General features: G+C 43.3%; 1 protein-coding gene across 8 annotated transcripts in view; it reads right to left on the reverse strand.

The window, feature by feature from the left end:
- PRR5 (proline rich 5) overlaps positions 1-20,459 on the reverse strand; it is a 93,416-nt gene that overhangs the window by 43,417 nt on the left and 29,540 nt on the right. For 3 of the 8 annotated variants that reach the window (XM_057427011.1, XM_057427033.1, XM_057427022.1), the window contains exons 3-4: positions 11,780-12,039; positions 1,169-1,249 (exon numbers count right to left, since the gene is read on the reverse strand). In XM_057427011.1, the coding sequence (XP_057282994.1) occupies positions 1,169-1,249; positions 11,780-11,910 (212 nt within the window). In that variant the 5' untranslated portion in view covers positions 11,911-12,039. The other 5 variants (XM_057427002.1, XM_057427056.1, XM_057427050.1 and 2 more) reach the window with 5 other exon arrangements.

Consider the following 20,459-nt stretch of genomic DNA (forward strand, 5'->3'; position numbering starts at 1 on the left):
AGAGAAATCACAGACTAAATGTCATTTGCCTGGATATTTCCACAAACAAAGGAACCAGACAGGGCCAGCTATTCCAGACTGAGAACCAAACAGGGAGAGATAATCCCAGAATATCTGGATATTCTATGGATATTGTCAGATTCTGGAACATGGATTGAGTGGGAATAAGCAGTAAGGGAAAGGGAATCACTGAGGCTCTTATCTGAAGACAGCTAGGAAGGTAATAAGCTGTCTGTCTTTTGGAAGTGCATATTCTTTCCTACCTTTATTCTACGGTGTTGGGCATTGGGCCAAATTTGTAAAATGAAATCTGCTACACATTGCCCTTGTCAAGGAGAGAGGGTTTAGTAAGCAACTAGAAGTGCTAGAAACGTAGTAAAAAGTGAAGTGCTGTAAATCCAGGTATCAGCTTATCTCTTGGTAAGCTTATCTTTACAATTATAATGTAAATAATTGGAATGGTAGGATTTTCAGCTTCTCTCTTGGGGGGTTTTTTTGGTTGGGGTTTTTTTTTTGGTGGGGTTTTTATTTTTATTGGTTGGTTGGTTTGGTTTTGGGTTTTTTTTTCAGTTTAGTTTTTCAGGAAGAAGAGTTCCCATTATACATCTCACTCCTATTTAGTCTGTTGCAAACGGTATCATCAAAGTATGAGAAAGAAGTAGGAACCTTAAACTGTGTTACTAAGGTCACTGTGTTGAGAAGACAGCTTTATAACACAACATATTCAGCTTGTGCAGAAGAAGCAGCTAGATGTTAGGGACCACCAGGCTTTACATCCTTTGCAGATGAAAGGGAAGGACTTCAGAGCTAGGCCTGACACCTATGGAAAGGGCATCGTTGTTGCAGCAGAATAGGGCTGCATTACTAGAGGGGGTCCCCATTTTCCTTTCCTTAATTTCAATCTGGTATGTCAAGATAGACTAAAACAATCCATCCTCCACACATCTGAGTATCTCTCTTGCAGAAGGAGGAACTCAGTTCCTACTGTGCAATGAGGTGTTGACACACACATCAGCAAAAACTATGCACTGAGGCCAAATTGACAATACTGGTTGAAACTACCACTGGGAAAAAAATCCGCTGTAATACTGCTGTAGGAGCTTTCTAGCGCAAGTGCCAGCAGACAGTTCTGTGCTAAAGACATCTTGTGTAAAGGCAAGTCTCTTACCTGACTCCTTCATTGAGGTTGTAAAGTTCATGGTCCGGGAGACCCTTACGCTGGAACACCGATATTACTCCATTGTGGATACTGAAAGAGGACATCAGGAATCATTAGCAATCAATCACATTTTAGAAGGGTATCACTTCCATAATAAGTCTAACATCTCTGCGTAGGCACTTCAAGACCTAAAGTCATAGATGACTGCAGGTACCCCATCTCAGATGCCTTAAAGGGAATTACTGCCTAGAAAATAGATGGCATCTTTAAAAATCAGTTCTTTTTTATTTGCTCCAACTTCAATATTTGCACATCTGAAACCACCAATTTCAAAAAACTTAAGCTTATTTATTTATTTTAGATACTTTAAGCATATTAAGTAAACTTCTTATATATATATTATGTTAAGTATTTTAAAGTTTATTTTTGTCCCTATGGCTCACTACAGATACAAGTAACAGCTTCACTATGAGATCGGTGATGATATTCCTGCAATTGTCGGCATATATTTGAACTATGGTTACTTGATTTCTTTGTCAACAAATCAGCATTTATCCAGGCTAGACACTGTACCTGAAGTTTAACCCACAATACAGAATCAAATTACCAGAAAGCAATCTCAAGAATGGTTAGTTCTTAAAAAAAGAATAACAAAGAAACACTGGACAATTATGAATTTTAAGTCAATTTAACCAATCTCTCATTTACTTTCAAAAATGAAACAAAAGACAATGGATAATTGGTTACAAAGACTGATTCCTATCACTGCTAAGTCATTTTTCAAAGATGCACACTCTTGCTTCAGCTAAAGGAAAGGAAAACTAAGTCTGTGCTAAAAGAACAAGTCTAGAGTTCCTAACGCAGACAGCAAGAGAGGCAGTGATATGCTCAGCATAGGCCAACCATCTGTCCTACAAAAATGTTCCCTTTTCATTTTCAATGACATTTTAAACTGTTCTGCAAGCAGGAGTTCCTTAGAGGTGATGACTTTCTTTTGCAATCAGATGCAACCAAAGACAGGATTGAAACCACAAAATTCTCTAGCTCAACAGAAAGTCACATACCCAACACTGCCTGTTTCTGGGGCACGTAGTCACCAGCCCTGTAAATTCAAGGATGCTCAATGGCAAAAGTCTTCAAGGTACTCTAGGTATCTGGCAATCCACATGCTTAACAGGGGTGCTTACCAGTCCCATGAACTCAACAAGGCTGCACCTCAAAGTGAGCATGTGCTTCAGATGAAAGTCTGAAATGCTCCTGAAATACACCTGACACAATTAGTGTGATGACACACCAGCCTAAATCACTAAGCTTAGGTCTGAGGACAGTGGTAAAGAAATGCCAGTGAAAGGTGAGACCAAACCTGTTTCCAGCATTAGTAGAAAGGAGCAGAAGCCTTACTCCCCTTCCTCAACATGGTGCCACCTTTCATAACCTCACAACTTTGACTCCAAAAGGAAAGAAGATTCATGTGGTCCCTCCATCAGCCCATCGCCACTCCTTCACTCTTGGAGCTGCCTGGGAACTTCTACCACATTTAACTATGGAATGGAAGCTCCAAAACCAGGTCTTTAAGGTTTCAGCTGGCATAGAGGAGCATCTTTCAGTGATTAAGAACGTACTGCAGGATAAGCTCAGCCTTTATTCAACATGCACACAGATGCTTCAGATTCCCGAAGATAGCACACAGCCTTCATCCACTCTACTGTTCATACTACTGCTACTCAATTTCCAGTATGCCAGCCTTTACTAAATTGACCATTCCCACTGCTGGCAGTGACAGCAAGTTACTTCATTTCTGTCTGACTCAGTTACCCCATGTGTAAAATAAAGATGATGGCACTGATCACTAAAGGTTATTTTAAGATGTATTCAAGAAAATCGTAACAATGAGTGTGATTACCAATAGCAGTATTAGATGCCATCATTGTCACTGTTTTTTCTTCTTCACTCACAATCCTATCTGCAAAGGGAAAATTGACATTTTTGGCATGTGGCTCTCCCTATTCAAGGCTGCAACTGAGGAGATGACATCTTAAGGCATATTACAAAAAAAAAAACAGGGAAGAAGTCTTCCTGCTCTGTGCCATTTCTCATTCTGTGTCTCTCATTCTGCATGCCTCCTCCCAGCCTGTACTCCACAGTAGCAAGGAACAGCAACAACAAGCCTCAGGGACACTTGGGGAGATGCATTTAGGAGCCACTGAATTAAATCTTACCCCTAGAACATCTACTGAAAATAACTTCCAAGAATGAGAAGCTACAGCATGCATATCCCTCCTGGGGATGCAGTTTTACCAGTGACTCCACAGTGTCTTTTTTCTGAGCTTTGCATCTGACCCCCCTCTGCTCACACTGCACTGGAATATGGTGCAATGAAGCAATGAACTTGGCTCCAATGAACTTTGGAGCAATGGAAAGCAAAACAGGGACCAGATTTGCCCATCCTGGAGGTACCAGGATTTGGGGTTGCCCAGTCTTGTGAAGAAGAGCTAAAGGTGGCATCTGTTTATAAGGTCTCCAGAGGGAGGAAGCCTGATTCCTCCTGGTGAATGAGCTTGGTCAGCTCTGCCTGGTGTCAGCTCCAGGGCCAGATCCAGCCACAAGCAGCTGCTCCTATTGCAAGGGGATGTCACTGCAGGCACTATGCCAGGCAGCAGTGGAGTGTGCCTGGGGACCTCAGGTGCCCACATTAAACCTTCCCAGGTCCATGGTAAGACAGCTCCTTTCAATGCTTGCTGGGAGCAGAAGACTGGGCTGGAAGGTAAACCCAATGCTATGCACTGAGAGATGTGAAATGCAGGCACACAACAATGCTGAAGAGCAAAGAGATGCACTTTTAGACAAGCTCAGTCACATTCATCTGTGGAAAAAGGAAATTAAAAGTGGCAGGTGAAGGATATGACCTGCTGAGCAGAAATGCACAGGCAGATAAAAATAGGAACCACTATCTTCTTTTTTGCTCCTTTGACAACATTTCCAAGGTGTTAAGCATTCCTTCTGCCATGGCAGTCCCTCTTTCCCTCCACACCCCCATACTCAGACATAGATACATTTGTGATCTAACCCAGATTATTTTGGCTGGTTCAAACAGACACACTCAATTTACGACAATCTGAAAATTGGCAGCTAAATGTCCCTGGTATACGGTGAAGTGATTTGGATATTTTAGTATTATGAGTAATATGTGAAGTACAATTAATGTAGTGAATAAAACAAGCAGTCTTTACACACTCTTCTGGTTCGGAAATGAACTTTGCAATGTTCCCTGCCAGCCTTCCGCAGAAAAGAATGACTAAATATCTCTTCTAAAAGCCAATGTGCTCTCTCTCCTTCTCTCTGGCACTCCTTTCTAACAAGGGGGAGGTTTTCTCTTTCCAACTTAACAGGGCCATTATTATTCCTCGAAGAAGTAAGAGAGAGCAAGCTTTTTTAACAAGAATGAAGGGGATAGGTTGTGAGCATTTACGATATTGCATGTGTAGTAGAACTGCACCTACATAAAACACCCCCACGGCGATCTTTCAATCTGCCTGGGATCTCCCTTGTAGTGAGGGACAACTTCCTTGTCTGGAAAACAAGTCTTGGCTCCGCTACATTGACTGCCTGCCTGTCTTTCCTTCCCATTGCAGACAGCAACGCTTGCACGCAGGGTGCAGGCATGCAGTCCCAGGCTGCAGGTGATGTGTGAATGCCACTGTAATCTGGCCCTCCACACTTGCTGAAGAGGCAACAAAGACGAATTGGAATAACTGCAATGCATCGGTGGCATAAACTGGTGTCAGGGTAATAAAAAACTAGATTAAATCTTCCTAGTTACCTTAAGCTAATGAAAAACACAAACCCAGCCCTTACTTAAATCAAAGTAATGCTATGGTTTCTATAATGAGCGATTGTTTAAAAGGGTTTAGTCAGAAAGGTAAAACCTTTTGGTGTAAGGAAAATCTGAGCTGCTGCTTACAAACAGAAGTTCTGCAAGATGCTTGAGGTGGGTAAATCGGCTTTATTTGTGCCTGTGACCAACCTTCACTGAGGCTTAAGTCAATAATGTATGTAATTAAACTTTCATTTTAATAGTTAACCTGAACTAAAAATGCCTTGTAAACTCCCCTCTGTAACTCTTTTACATGGAAGTTAATAATGGGTGCACTCATGCACTGATACTATGCTGAACAACTTCCCTGTAACTGCTGTGTGTGTAAATGTTTGTACATGAGCACAGCACTTCAGAGGAGATAAAAAAAAAAAAAAAAGCCCAAAAGAAACACTCCTCCCAAATCAGTTCCAGAAATGCCCCTGCTCAGTACTGAACAAGGTTCCCGTCTCCACTCAAGGACAGACCTTACACTGTATGGCCAGGGTTTGCTGGATTGTACCAACAGACACGTCTTCCACAGAAGCGCAGATGTAACCTCCTACTCCTGCAGTGCTGCACTTCCTCCTGCTTAAGAAAATGAGCAGTTTCTAATGTTTCTCCCCCCAGTATCTTCTGCTGGAACATGGCACACTGGGAAGAAATGAGCACCTGAGCAGTGCACCTTCACAGCCCCCTTCACACGGGAAGGAAATGCAAACCTCCCAGTCACGGGATTATGGTATTTCTTGAAAGCACAGAACAAGTTCATTAGCCAGCTCCTCAACTCATATGAATAAGGTAAGTTGCTATGAAGGTATTATTTAACCTGAGTCCAAGCAAAAGATATGTTGTGCAGGCAGCTTTCCATCAAAACCTATGCCACAGGTCACTCTTGGTCTGTAGACTATAGCTGGAAGAAGACACTTTGACAGACCAGGAGCAGGGGCATGAAGAAGCCTTTGAGGAGGCTTCCACAGGCCACTGAGTAGGCAGGGAAGAGACAGCATGACTAAAGCAGGCTGGCTGTAGGAAGGGAAATTAGGATTGGAAAACTGCAGATACTAGGTTTTTTTTTTGGGGGTTGCCTTTAGAATTAAGACAAAATGTCAGGCAGCTCCAGCAATGTATTGAATTTATCCATCCCACAGTGTCCACAGATTGCCAGAAGAAAACTACCTACAACCAAGAAGGCACTCAGAGCAACAAAAATCAATTCAGCAGCTTAAGAAACTTCACCTCTTTGGACGCTCATTATAGATTTGCCTGATACTCCAGAGGAGGTGGTTGCTCCAGGACTTAGTATTCAGCCGCCTGAAACATGGGGAATGGAACTCCAGCATACCCAGTGCAGACCTTCCCCACTGTTTGCCTCAGCATTAAGGGATCTGGGAGATGTAAATCCCCCGAGCACAAAGTTGGATGCTCACTGAGGGCACTCCCAGCCAACCTAACAGCATGAACAGCAAGACAAGGAAGATGAGAGTTATTATTCTGATTTCTGCATAATAGAAAACCACCGCCTATTTAGCTCAATACCACCAAAACACACATTCCTCTTGAGCATCTAATTGTACACCTGGACACCACTGGCTTCTGTGGATGGGAAGCTGGCTCCCTCTAGCACTAAAGTACCACTCAGCCTGGCTCTTCACTGACCTTTTTAAGAAGCCAAGAAGGAAAAACTGCTGTGAATAAAACACCGTTTTCTGCCAGGTCAGAATCAGTTTGTCCACAGAGTTGAGGAACAACTAAAAAGTTGAGCTCACAAGTCTCTGTCTGAATCCTGACCTTATGGTTTGCTTTGACCATGGTCATGGTCCTCCCAGCTCAGCATTTCTTGGCAAAGCAGGAGGAGCAGCCCACATTTTCATTTGTGCACAACACACAGGTAATGTAGGTTGTTTAAAACACTCACTACATTTGCATGCAAACAACAACATGCGTAAAAATATCATGGTGGTTTTTATTTTCTGTTTGCAAATTCTCCCCTTTCCAGAACTCCAGGTGAAGTCCATGAGCAAAAACAACGTTGTGTGAATAGTCACACCCTGTAAGTACTGGGTAGTTAAAGGCAACATTCTCCTTTTCAAAAGGGACTAAGTGATTTAGGCCTCGTTTCCTCTGAACAGTTATGGGAATAGCTAATTAACAATAATTAACCTGATATACTTGCATCAAAACGTCCTTGAAGGCACTCTTTTTCCAGAATAAAGCCTCATTTTTCTGAATTAGCTTAATCCGATAGGGAAGACACCATTTCCAGCACAGCTTCAGGCCAGCTGCAACTCCACAGGCTTTCCATGAGGCCCTGACCCTTTCAAAATCAGCTTGCAGCTGCTAGATCGGTTATGTTTCTGAAATTTCTACCCAAGGTAAAGCAATCTGCAGTGAGGGATAAGCTGCAATTATGCACTGGATCATACAAGTGAAAATAAGCTGGTCTGCAAAACTCCTGTCTTCAAAGAGTTTGAGAGGAATTAGTTCACTAACTTCACCAACTATAAACACTACTATTGCATATGAAGAAGTTGAGAAAGACAGGTAAAGGGACTTCCCTGAGGTGTTACTCAGAGTTAGTACATCTACAGAGTGTAGGACTAAGGACATTTTGGCTTCCAATTACACCTGCATTCAATCAAGTATGAATATGTCTGGAGGGCTATGGGGAGCAGCAATTCTCCACCACCACCACCACTTCCTATTACTGTCGAGGCTGACATGTTCCACGGTGCCGCGGTGGCTTGACCAGCTGGTAAATCCCCTTCACCCCCCAACAGCTCAGCTCTGTTTGCCCCCCATGCACACATATAGCCAAATTTTCTGAAAAGAGAGCCAAATTAAGGGTGAGGAAAAAGAATATGATCCTGACACAGGCAGAAGTACTTCAAAATATTTAGAATCATAGAACCAACTAGGTTGGAAAAGACCTTTAAGACCATCTAAATAAACACTAAATATTGGAAGAAAGAAAATTTCCAAGTAGAAATCACAGATAAATATTCTGGTCTGGAATGTTTTTTTCCACTAGAAAAGCCTCCCTGTGATCTAAAGAAACATTCATTTTTAATTAGAAGATGAAATGTGGCTCCCACGACTGTAAAACTTACTTTACAGAAAGTTGTTGTGCTTATCAAAACACTGTAAAAATTAGCCCAAACCATAAATCCATATGCCTCCTTAGATTTCCTGCTGATCTCACTAATGTCACAGGCATCTTATTCTTCACCTTTTCTTTGCTATCTCCTACTCCATGTTTCTGTGAATTTTCCCCACTTTCTTATACCAGAGAGGATGGAAGTGCCTTTGACGAGAGGCTTTGCACAGCACAACTCAGACGGTATCAGCTCCTGATTAGGCATCCTGGGCTAGCTCAGTCAGAACGAAAACCTCACAAAGGATTTTATTTGCCCTGAGAAGGGCCCCCCTGGCTTGCAAGCTCAAGATTAAAAGCCCTGGGTTTCTCAGTCCAATTGGTTTAGTCAGCATTCAGCCCTCATTTTTTTGCCTGAAGCAGAAAGGGGGGGGGGGGGAGAGAGAGAGAAAGAGAAGGAATTGAAGACAATGCTAGTGAAAAAATCTAAGCTATTTTAATCCAATGCAAATTCTGTGAGCTGTAATGAAACTGTATTGTTCCACTATGTTGCTGTTGGTTGCTAGTTAATGTGCTCTGCTGGTGTGTTGCTGTACAGATCTTTTGGGGTTCATGGGAAAGCAACCTCAGAAAAAGCTGTGATATCTAATTTGCATAGTAGCAGACAGAAGCTCACCACTGATTTCCTTTTGATCTAACAGTGTCAAGAAGCTTCACAGCAATCTAGTTTGGAGGTGAAGGAAAGGAATCGGGGAGAAAGAGACCTTCCTTGCTAGTACTGAGCGCTACGTGCCTCTTTCACACCAAACCCCGAGATTAAGCCCCTGCAGTCTGCCCTCCCCTGCTGTCAGAAAGCAGCAGGCATCCTCTGCTATAAACAGTCTGAGGGCTGAGACCGGTCTGAGCAGAGCAGAGGTGGTGGAGAGGACACTGGCAGCCAGACTGCAGCCACACACAAACCAACTGCAGGAGGGGAGCCACATATCCCATCCTCCTCAAACAAAGCCCACAGTGGCAGAGCTGCTACCTTACAGAAGACCCCACCAGAGCAAAACTCTGGCTCTGCAGCGTTCCAGCACAGTCCCCAGCAGGACAGAGGCAGCATCCTTGCTCATCCTCACTCAACTTCACATCTGAACATGGGATTGGCAGTCTCATGTGGGGCAGGGCCTGCCATGCGGTTGTGCTTTAACTCTCCCCACATCAGTTTTGGTGAATTTGGTTCAAAGCCTCTTTCAAAAGCAGATACACAAACGCCACATCCAGGCACAGCTGCTAACATTGGGCGAGAAACCAGCAGACATTCAAATATAGAACAGCTAGGCTTGGTGATAGGGAAAAGCTCTGATGGTGCATCTCGACTTCCTTGATCAGAAAGCTCTTGCGCTCGATACTGCACAGAATGAAACAGCACAGGCAATCCCTTAATTTGGAAGAACAAATGTTCCCATTAACCAAAGTACAGTATGCTAGTCCTCTCTTGGGAAGCTTTAATTTTGCAGGGTGAAAATAAAAAGCCTTCCACAGCCCAAGATTTCCAAAACCCACCAGGTATTCCTGGCGAATCAAAGTTTAGACATCCAGTTTCCAACACTGACATTGTGGTCTCACCAGGAGAGCTGAATATTGACTCCCCTCAAGATAAGACCCTGTTACACGTGCCAAGATGGGCATGCTCTGGTGATAGGCAGGAGCTACAGTGGATAACTTCTTAATACAACTAATCCAACGTCACTTAAGCCCTGGCTTTCCTGAGGATAAACTCCAGTTTTACATACTGTAGAATATCTGAGTTTCTTAAAACCAATAGAGGATACAGGCATGAAAGAATTACCCTCACTCTCTCTTCCACTCAGGACAAAGGCTTGCACTCTCAAATAAGTAATAAAGGGCCTTTGCCCATGCCCATGTTTACAAGCATGTTGCTTGTAATCTGCCATCCTTGCCATAGCTTTAAGCAACAGTTAGTGCCGCAGTACACAATGCCCACTTGACTTGCCACTGCAGGCAGCACCAACCTGCCCTGCCAGCACTCCCAAGATGTCTTGAAGGCCCATGCCACCAAACAGCAGGGATGGCTCAGCGATCCCTGCACAGGCAAAAGGCAACCCGTGGCAGGAAAGCACAGTTAGGCCTGAGTTCATACAGACCAATGACAGGATGACTTGCAGACACCTATGTCAGAAACAGGCAACAGGAGAGTTGTCTAATCATCTGGATGAAACCTGCAGATGTCTAGCTCAATAACTGTCAACTACGTCTAGCCAGAGCTATACCTGACCTGTCCAAGTAAAAAGTAAAACCCATACTCCAGCTCACTTAGGAAAACCCTCTGGTTTGACTGCCTTTAGTTCTCCCCTCTCCCATCAAGCCAGGTAACTGACCTACTCTCCATTCACATCTGTCTCCACAGCTCCCTCCCCACAAGCAAGACATAGAAATGCTAATCCATGCCAATAAAAGCTGTCAGCCCACCATCACAAAAAGGTTTTGTGGACTATATTTTGTCACCTTGGTTCACACTATGGAATATCATACACCCTGTTGTTTTACATCGGACTACGGATCAAGTGAAGTCACAACTGGCAAGAGCCAAGGTGGCCCCAGTCCAGCCTTTAATTAGCACCACCATCCAGATCTCAGGTGCAACTCCAGGTCATATAAAATGCAGATATTTGAGCAGAAACCAAGTCTCTTCTGTGACTAGTACACAGTTTCAGTGCTTGGTGTGCTGCCTGCATTCAACAACTAATTCATAATGAAAACATAAAACCATAAATTGAGTGGTGAGAGGGACAGAGAGGTGATTATTTTATAATTCTATTTTTTCCCCTCGAAGCTGAAATATCTTTAACAAATGTGTCTATAGGTCACTGTTGGTTTTCTTCCTACAGCTCTACTACCATACAACTATAAAACATTACAAATGACAGTTTCCGACCTGTGACCAAGGGGGGATGACATTCGATTTTCAAAAAGGACATAAGAATATAATTCCTAACGACTCAGACTCGTCTTTAAGAGTGTCACCAAATAGTCATTAAGATGCTTTCTGAGTATCTGTGGTAAGTGACAAAACAACAAAATGTTTGCATGTGTTTTTTTTTTTTGTTAAACAGTAATAAAATTCAAATGTATAAACACAATAAAGGAAACAATCAGGGCTTATTTCTCTCTGTCCAAAGTGTGTGTGCTTGTGTTCGCACATACACACACACATATCTGCATTAACGTAAGAAGACTGAGTAGACTTTGTCATATCTGTTTCAACAAACAGCAATATATATAGTTATGCAGATAATGTAATTTAATAGCTATGTATATTTAAACCTTTTATAACTAAAATAAACCAAATCAACCTCGAATGAGAGTATTTAGATAGACACAAAGACTATTTGTAGCAGGGCCTTTTGAAATAAGTCCTTATCCATCACAAGGAAGAGCAGGCTGAGCCATCTGCAGGAAGGGCTCTCTGCTATCAGCCTTGAAGAGGAAGGTTAAGAGCAATGGGGAGAAAAGCCGCTCCCATCTTTTACTTGAACACAAACTCTGATATGTGGAACACACAAATGCAGAAGCCTGACATACTGTAACCTTTCTGAGCTGGGGGCAAGGCAGCCTAAATAATCACAGAGAGGCTTCAGGGGAGTTGGCACATGGCGTGAGACCTTACCTGTTCCAGGTAGCGTTGGAGCAGGCCCGTCGCTGCTGGGTCCCCCGCTCATCCAAGGCTGCCTGCTCTCTCTTGCCCAGATCACTGAGGCTGGGCGAACTCATGAACTTCAACCTGCGAAGAGTCCTCATGGTCAAATGTGTGTTTGCGCGTGGCAGCTACAGATACACCATCCTGTTTACACACACACACACGCAGCTGGAGCAGCAGCAGTGGCAGCAGTGCGAGCAGTTCCCTCCGTTTGCTGTTCAAAAAAGAAACTTAAAAAAAAAAGAAGAGAGAACCAGTCTCTACGGAGCACACCTCTGCCAGCAAGAAAACAAACCTTTAATCAGATCAACTCTGACGTCATCAACTGTGGTTAATAATTTCTCCAGTCCTTTCAAAAAATAAAAGTCAAACTTCTGGCTGCTGCTGCAGCACTTGGAAGGGGCCCCTTGCAACTGCAGCTGCCCCAAGTGCGAGGGCTTGCCCTCCCCCTGTCCCTGGGCACCATGACCTGGGAATCTCGCTCAGAGCCGCGGCGGCGTGCTCCACCTGTCGTGGGAACTGCTCGGCTCCTCCAGCAGCGTGAGGGGCTCCGCGAGCATTTCTCGCCCTTTCCCTCCCTCTCTCTGCACTCGGAAATGAAACTGGAGGGCAACGGACAGGAAAAAAAAAAAAAAAAACAACACCCAAGCAACCAATACTGACGCACTGAGAGTATTGGAAAGTTTCATAACTGCTTGTGCCCTGCCACGTTACGACACTGCACACACGCGCTCTCGCTCCCTCGCTCATACATATACATAGGCACACTACCGCACTCCTGCTCTCCTGTACGCACTCAGCACAGCCTCACGGCTTGCCTGAGAGCCTGTTTCCGCTGGAAGTGTCACATAAGCCATGAGATGGGAAGCATTCGCAAGCGACACAAGTGCAGAATGAAAAGCTCTGGTTTGGGTTTTAGCATTTTGAGGAATTTTTGGTGATGCATGGAAGAGCCAGACGCTTTGTCTTTCTCTGCCTTTTTATTTTTAAATCAAGATAACAGCTGCACAACTCGGGGCATACTTGGTTTCTACAAAAGCCCCAGGTGTCTTATCTTCAAAGGAAAAATCTCTCTCTCTGACTGCAGCACTGGAGCTGAAGGATGTGCTGCTACAAGACTCTAGCCTGTGCTTAGCTCGCTGTCACTCACTTGTGGTTCTGTTTTAAATTCAGGATTGCCTGGCTCATCTGCTGGGATGTAATGCAACAAAACAGCGATTAGCTTTCTCAGAAACAAAATTGTTTGCAATAGACTGAGCCAGAGCATAAGAACTGCTCTTCTGTTGCTACTTCATTGGTCTGCAAATTAAAAGCCACAAGGGCTCCCTGCAGAGTAACCTTGCACTCACTGGAAAGGGGGCTGCAATACAGAACTTACACCTTCTTTTTTTTTTTTTCCCCACTTTCTACTTACTGTTTTCATCTGATCACCTATTGTCTAGACTCAGGCTATAATTGGATTTGTTTGTGTCCAAATAATATGGCAAAGCTTACATTACAGGAGAACTGAATTTCTCACAGCAAGATCTGCCCTGTGTGCCCTATGTGCATCATTTACTGATACATCTTAGTGAAAACTGATTCCTCTCACTACTCACCCAAACCCACCTAAATTTACTGCATATAAATATTTACTTCCAAAATTTATAATTGGTATTACCTTCACTGGAACCAGCTGCAGAACCACCTAGGAACTAGATGCATTTTAACCTTCAGCGGCAGTAGTTTTACCCAGCCCCTTGGATTAGCATCATATTGATTGTCCTTCCCACATCAAAACCCTCAAATACACAAATAAGCATCACAGTAGATGGCACATAGATACCACTTCACTTTGGAAGGGACCTGCAGATCCACATCTAACCTATGCACAAAGACATCACTATCCCTGGTCTCTTCCAGATGTTTAAATCCCTCAAACAAACAAACAACAATCCACTATGTATACAGCAGCAAAAGGAAAACAAACATAACAATATATGGCTGTATTCTAAGGAATGAGACAGCTTCTACAGCATACAAATCAGCACCCAAAAATAGATACAGCAGAACACTGCTTTGTTCAAATCGGATGAAGGGCACTCCATTTCTGAGGATAATACAGCCAAGGAGAACAAGGGAGCACAACTGGGTCTGAGCTTCTGCTGCGTGCTCAGATAAACGTGTGTCTAGCCTGTTAAGTGAAACAACTAGCTAGATAAACCTGTGGCAATATAATTCCATCTAGCTTCATTTTCCAGCTAGCTCAGTTGCTTCTCTGCTTCTTAGTTACTGCAAACTCACAAAATATTATTGAGACCTCACAAAATATTATTATACTGGATTAAAACCTTGGAATTTTTAACTCCTTGATCTCTCAGCAGCACCAGAGATGGTACAAACCATACCCTCATGATATCTCTATGTCAGCAGCTATGTAATAATATTTCATCTGCTTTTTTTCCTAAAATCCTCCACTAGCTACTTGACTGAACTAAATGAGCTGCTGTATCAACCTTGGATATGCCAGACAACAGCTGCAAAAAGCAGTACTTCACTTCCTCATAAAATGCCAAATCCCAAAAGATGAAAAAAAAAAAAGGACCTCTTTCCATCTGTACATTAAAATATTACACCTTTAGAAATCAGACTATTTTTATGCCACTCCATCAATCTCAGCAACCAGTACTAGATTCAGAGTCGACACATGAACGAAACACGTGGGAGAGGCAGCATTCCAGCTTCCTAGCTTCCTGAAAAATTTTAGATTGAGGTAAGAGAGAACAGGCTTTCTCTACACTTCTTCCTTCTTCCTATGATTCCACCTAATCAAATGTTGATTTATGATAAAATAAATAATTTTCAACAAGGTTTACCTCTACCCATAATTACAGAGTAATACTTCACATTTACATTGTGCTGTGCATCCACGGGCATCGCTGACTTCACAGCATTCATTAATTCAGCTTGAATTGCTCTTGGATATGAAGGTAAAAGATATGATCCACACTTCAGCATTAACAGTGAAGAAGAGAAAGGCAATGTGACTTGCTCAGGCCACCCCATGAGCAGGCAGCAGAGATGACAAGAGATTCCAGGACCTCTGCCTCCTGTTCCAGCACGTTACTGAGGGGATGCGGCAGTGATTGGGTAGCCAGGGACACCTTGGGCCTGGGCAGCTGCAGGGCGATGCAGAAGACAGAGCTCCTCACCAGGGCTTGCGGTGCAGTCGCTTTCAGCAGCCACTTGTGAAGAGAGTTGTCACAATACAGCACTGCTTCAGGATTGAGAGGCTAAGTGCAGAGATTGCTCACTATTGGTCATGGAGAGGGAATAAGAGCACTGACCGAACTAATTGGGAGGGAGGGGAGGACAGGAGATTGGTGGGGGCCCTCCTGTAGGCTCAATAACGAGCACTTCAAGGTTCTTAAATAGAACAGCTGCACTCAGCACATTTACAGATCTGAGACTGTAAAGTACTATTACGTTAATTCATTTAATCCCAGCATGCCATACACAGTGCTAATACCACTATTTCACTCACTCGAAACCTGCAGCTCAAAGGTTAAGTGATTTAATCAAAGCCACACAACCACCTCAGTGTGGAAGGCACATCCAGCCCTAGCTCCTGCTCCCTCCCTTTCCTTTCAACATCTCTCCTCATAAAAGCAGGCCTGTCTCTACTAGACACCATTCTTTCATCTGTGGGGCCCACATCCTGCGGGTGACTGCATGGTAAGTCCTGGAGCTGCCACGGTGCAGGAGACGGAGGGGAATTCTGTTCACCTAGACTTACTTGCTATCTTGAGGCCTAAACCAAAGTACAGGTACACGAATACAGGCTGACAGCCCAAGAGGATTTATGCTGTTATTGCATGAAAACATTAGCATATAGATCCAGGACCTTGTAGCAAACATGGCTTTTAAAATAATCACCAAAGGTAATTCCATAGTTACCTCCTGGTATGCTGGTAATGCCTGCCACGTTCTCACTGGGAGCTGTGGTTTAAAAATCATGTTGCTGCTCCTAGCAAATGTCAAAAAAATCCAGGCAGACCTCCCCAGGCATACACTTGGTTTCAAAAGAATGAGATTTGGGAGAAAAAATAAACCAACCCAAAACAACCAAACCCAAAACAACAACAAACCAACACCCTGTATTTTATCTACATAATGCTATGTTAATTTTGACAGTAAAATCATATTGTCTTCTTACAAGTTTCTTTCTGACTGTGATAAGTGGGGAAAGGAAGCAAAATGTATTGTTCAAGAATGAGACCATTAAGAAATTCACAATATGTAAAATTTGTAATAAAACTGCCATTGCTGTGACTGCTACAGGTCAATTTGTCTTTGGCTACTCCATGCTGCTACTGCAATGATAGGTTAACACTGCAGCATTATTGGTGCCAGTGGGAGGGTATAATCAGCTAGGGAATTTGCCATCTCAGCTTTACTCACCAGAGCTTTGTTGTGTAAAAAATAACTCAATAAATATAAATTTTAATTAAAGGAATAATAAAAAAAGGCCTGCTACTTCACTTTATCTCCCCTCCCCTTTTGGAAAAGAGAGCAGAAGTCCCTATGGAAATGGTGAATGGTGAGCATTCTGCAAGCAAAGAACAAAGAAGTAAAGTGTATCTATGGCAGAAAGGAGTTAAAAGCCTCCTTCAACAAATGCACTTCAGTTTTTCATAAACCACACCACAAAACTTAGGGCATGCCTTGACACATGCCAAAGCTCAGGAATTAGTCTTCTGAAAAACTAGGCTTCTTAAAGGCACAGCACGTCCTGCTGTGCCAGCAGAGGAGGGGCAAGGCAGAAAGGAAGAAGGAGATGCAACTATCAGGAAAAAAAACAGAAAGGGCAGAGGGGGAACTGAAGTTGCAAACCTTATGACTCACCAATTCCTTTGCTACAATATCTACATAGAGCTCCTTTATCATCAGAAAACAAAGAATAAAGAGAATAAAGAAAGCATGAAACTAAACAGGCACTATTTACACCCTTCCCCCTCCATCCCACTGACTGTTTGCAACCTCTGGAGATAAAGCCACTCTCAATGACAGTTTCTGGATGTTGTTTATTGAGACTGGTTACAGGACAGCCTTGGTTTTGCTAGTCCTTTGCTTTATTTCTGCCCTCACTGTGGCCAAGCACCGATTTATGGGAGGGTACGTGGGCTTACTAGGCCATCTCCCCAATCTCTGAACCACCTCCTGTGTATTTCCTGTACCTCTGCACCCTGTGTCTGCATGACCACAGTGCCTCCCTTTAGACAGAGCTGGCCTTTCTTCTCCTTCAACTGCATGTACAACTCTCACATGAGGTGTTTTTTTTATATATTGTCAAAAAGAAGAAATGCTCAAGATAGTATCTCCTTCCCAGGCAAGCAGAAGGTGAAACCTGAGTCCTTTGACTACCACTAGAAAGGAATGCTCTGTCCCCCTCACCATTCCTGCAGTACCACCTGCAAGTGCAGCCCATCCTACAAAGTTTCAGACCTGATCTGCAGGCAGCCATGGCTGCTGCAGTTCCACTGCCTGCCTTGGAGATAATGCTGGCTTGCACCAAACATGGACACCCATAATCACTGCAAGCTGTAGAGCATCATGGCCAATTTCCTGGACCTTCCTTTCCCAGTGCTGTTTGGTGAGAGGCAGAGCAGCATGAATATGCCTAGAAGCCTTTCTCAGCAGAAACAGAAACAAGCATCTGACCAAAAGGACCATGCAGTCTGCAGCAACCATCTGTGTCTATTTTCTTATTACAGTTTTTTGATGGATGACACTTCTTATCTATTCACTGTCTGTTTGAGCTTCCCAGCCTCCGTACCTTGCTCCCTCCCTGCTCCTCCATCGCCCTTTGCTTTTCTGCTCCCTCTTCCTTTTTTGTTTTTCTTGGGCAGCTAATTCTTCCTCAGGTAAAGTTTTTAAATATAAAGGAAAGGGAAAGGAAAAAGGAGATCAGAATGCTGGTGCTAGCAGTGTTTGTAAACCATTCTTCAGCTGTCTGTAAGGGAATCAAGTCTTTGTCTTGCCTGCCTGGACTGTGAGCTTTTCTTCAGCTCTTCTTTACCCTTTCTACTTGGTGTTTATATTCCAACTAGCAAAACAGGGCCCCGAGCGCGGAATAACTCCCCAGTCACCAGCCTAATCTAATACAGGTCATAAATCTAGCAACACCTGTAAGGAAACCTTAGCTCAAAGCATGCATGAAATACTGTCCCCTTTGTGAGCAGCAGGTTTTGGTCTACAGAACATAACGATAGAAGCAGTTCTTAAAATACAGTATACAGCTAAATCTTTTGTCCTTGAAATTAGGAGAGAATTAGGATGGGAATAGGCCAGTTACACCCCCATCCAAAATATCAAGCTTTCCATCAACTGGCATTTCCCCTCGCTTGCAGTATCATTCCTCATTATGTCTTTAGAGGTTCTGGGAATTAAAGACAGTGATCTGAATAAGCGTGATGGTTATGCTGGAGTAGGAGATAATCAGTGCTCTGGATTATAGGACCTGCAGCATTATCACCTTCCATTCACATTACTTCCAGGTAAGGAGGTGCATTTCTGAGCACCAGACATGCCTGTTGCAGCTTTCACTGTTGGCTACTCACCAAATTCACTACCCACTGCAACCAGCGTATACTCCAAGGCAAGCCCACAGCTTTGCTGTTAAATGGAAGTCAAACCCATAACTGTGATTTAGAAAGCAAGGTCTCAAGAGTTCTGATCAATAAGCAAATCAAGCATTTAAAATGCTTTGTGCTCTTATTGCAAGATCATGAGATAGTGGAAAATTAATCTTACAAAGTAACTGAGCTCATAACACATACAATTTTTTTCCTTCCTGAGCAATATGTGAATTCTTTCCTAAATTGCCTATCTTGCATAATTTTAATTGGATCCTAGTACATCATGACCTTGATACTGCATCTACAGTATCTCAGTGCTGTCTTCTACAGTTATATATGGTACAGTGCCTTCCAACTCTGTGAACCCTGGGAGATCAGAATTGTGTTCTGCACAGTGCTATTTTTCTTACATCCAAACATTTCTGATTCAAGGTCTTCCAAGAAGGCTTTGATTGCCTTGGAAGGTCACCAAGATAAAGAACCCAGTTTGGTAGCTAGCTTGAGTTTCTAATAAACTGCACTGGTGGCCAGCTGTTAGTTACGAGTGATATCCTGACTTCACTCTCAAAGCCAGGATATTACTTGCGTGATGTTCTCTCTAAGAACGTGAGCATGGCTGGATATATGAACCATGTCTTGAGATTACTGCCACCTCCTCTGTATAAGTCAGGGAGGTCACTTCAGTAGTGAAAAATGCAATACAAGGAACAGCTCTGCAAATCTGGGGGATCCTTCACTCTGGTGGTTCTATGCTGCTGTTACTTCACATGGTGCTAGAGCTCTCTGGCACAAATCGTGTAGTATTGTAAAAGTCACAAAAGCCTGGCCTTCACTACAAATGGATTCTTTCAGAAAATTTATCATTCTCCCTTTGTATCACAAGGCTAATTTTCTGAATGGAAAAGCTGCCAGAAAGATTTTAAAGATAATCCAAAATAGCAACATCTAATGTTGTAGTTGGACTCTGTAGTGTTGGTGGAACTTTTGTTAGGAACATAAAAGTGGGGACCTTTTGCCATCTTTGCATACACACATGCTGAGACACTCCCTGAGGACTGAGATACCAGGAAGTGGAAACAGCAAGGATAAAAAAAGACTTCATCACACAAATTATTTTACACTTGTACTTTTCAATCTTCACCAGGTCAGCGGGTCCAGTGCTATGACTTCACAGTATGTATCATGCCAGTATTTTCTCAGGATGCTCTGGGAAATAACTTATCTAGAAGGGCAGAGTGCTGGAATTATTTAGACTCCACAGCAAGGTTTGGAAAAACCTTCATTCTCACTCCAGCTCATTAGCCAGTCTCAATCTTCAATAAGACATCAACATGACATCACCACTGGAGTTATCACCTGGGAGAAATGCCTCATTATCAAGGAGGTCAGGCAAATTCCATTACATTTCCTTCCAGAAAACATTTTCCTTCCTCCACAAGGTAGCAACAACAATGCAACTAGTGGAGGTAGTCCTCCTTCTCTAGGTCAGCATAAACAACAGCCTCCTCAAGCTACCAAGAGGTGCGGTGGAAGAACAGAGATAGCATTCAGCACGTTTGTGCATCTTCAGCAGCTTTGTGGTATCTTTCCTGTTTCCCTTTCCTGATGGATCCTGCTGCTCCAGCTTTCTTGTTCACCAGGCTTTCCTTTAGTCATTTCAAATGATCTGTTCTCCAAACTCAGGCTATATTGCAGAATACTTCAAATTCTCTACATGTAAGGAAAACTAAAATTCCTCCACGCCCATCCTCAGAAAACTGCTGGGACAATAAAGGTTTCAGTTTTCGGCTTCATGGCATCGAAAGCCATGAGCCATCCATGGTCTTTCAGGTTTGCTGCTCTTGGGCCCGCAGTTTGAAAGCCCATGCAGACTGAGCTCTCGCACTCCAAAGCCGAATAGTTGAAGGAATTATCTCAAGCAAGACTCCCAGATGCTCTGCTGGACCACTGGGATCTTGGTACCAAAAGTCATGGACCCTGTTTCTAGGATGTATGGCTCCTTCACAGAGAAAGCTGTAGGCCAGCTAGACCCA

This window comes from Pezoporus wallicus, unplaced genomic scaffold (genome assembly GCF_028554395.1).
Source record: "Pezoporus wallicus isolate ANWC-B61680 ecotype Strahan unplaced genomic scaffold, APGP_CSIRO_Pwel_v1 scaffold_3294, whole genome shotgun sequence".
NCBI classification, from domain to species: domain Eukaryota; kingdom Metazoa; phylum Chordata; class Aves; order Psittaciformes; family Psittacidae; genus Pezoporus; species Pezoporus wallicus.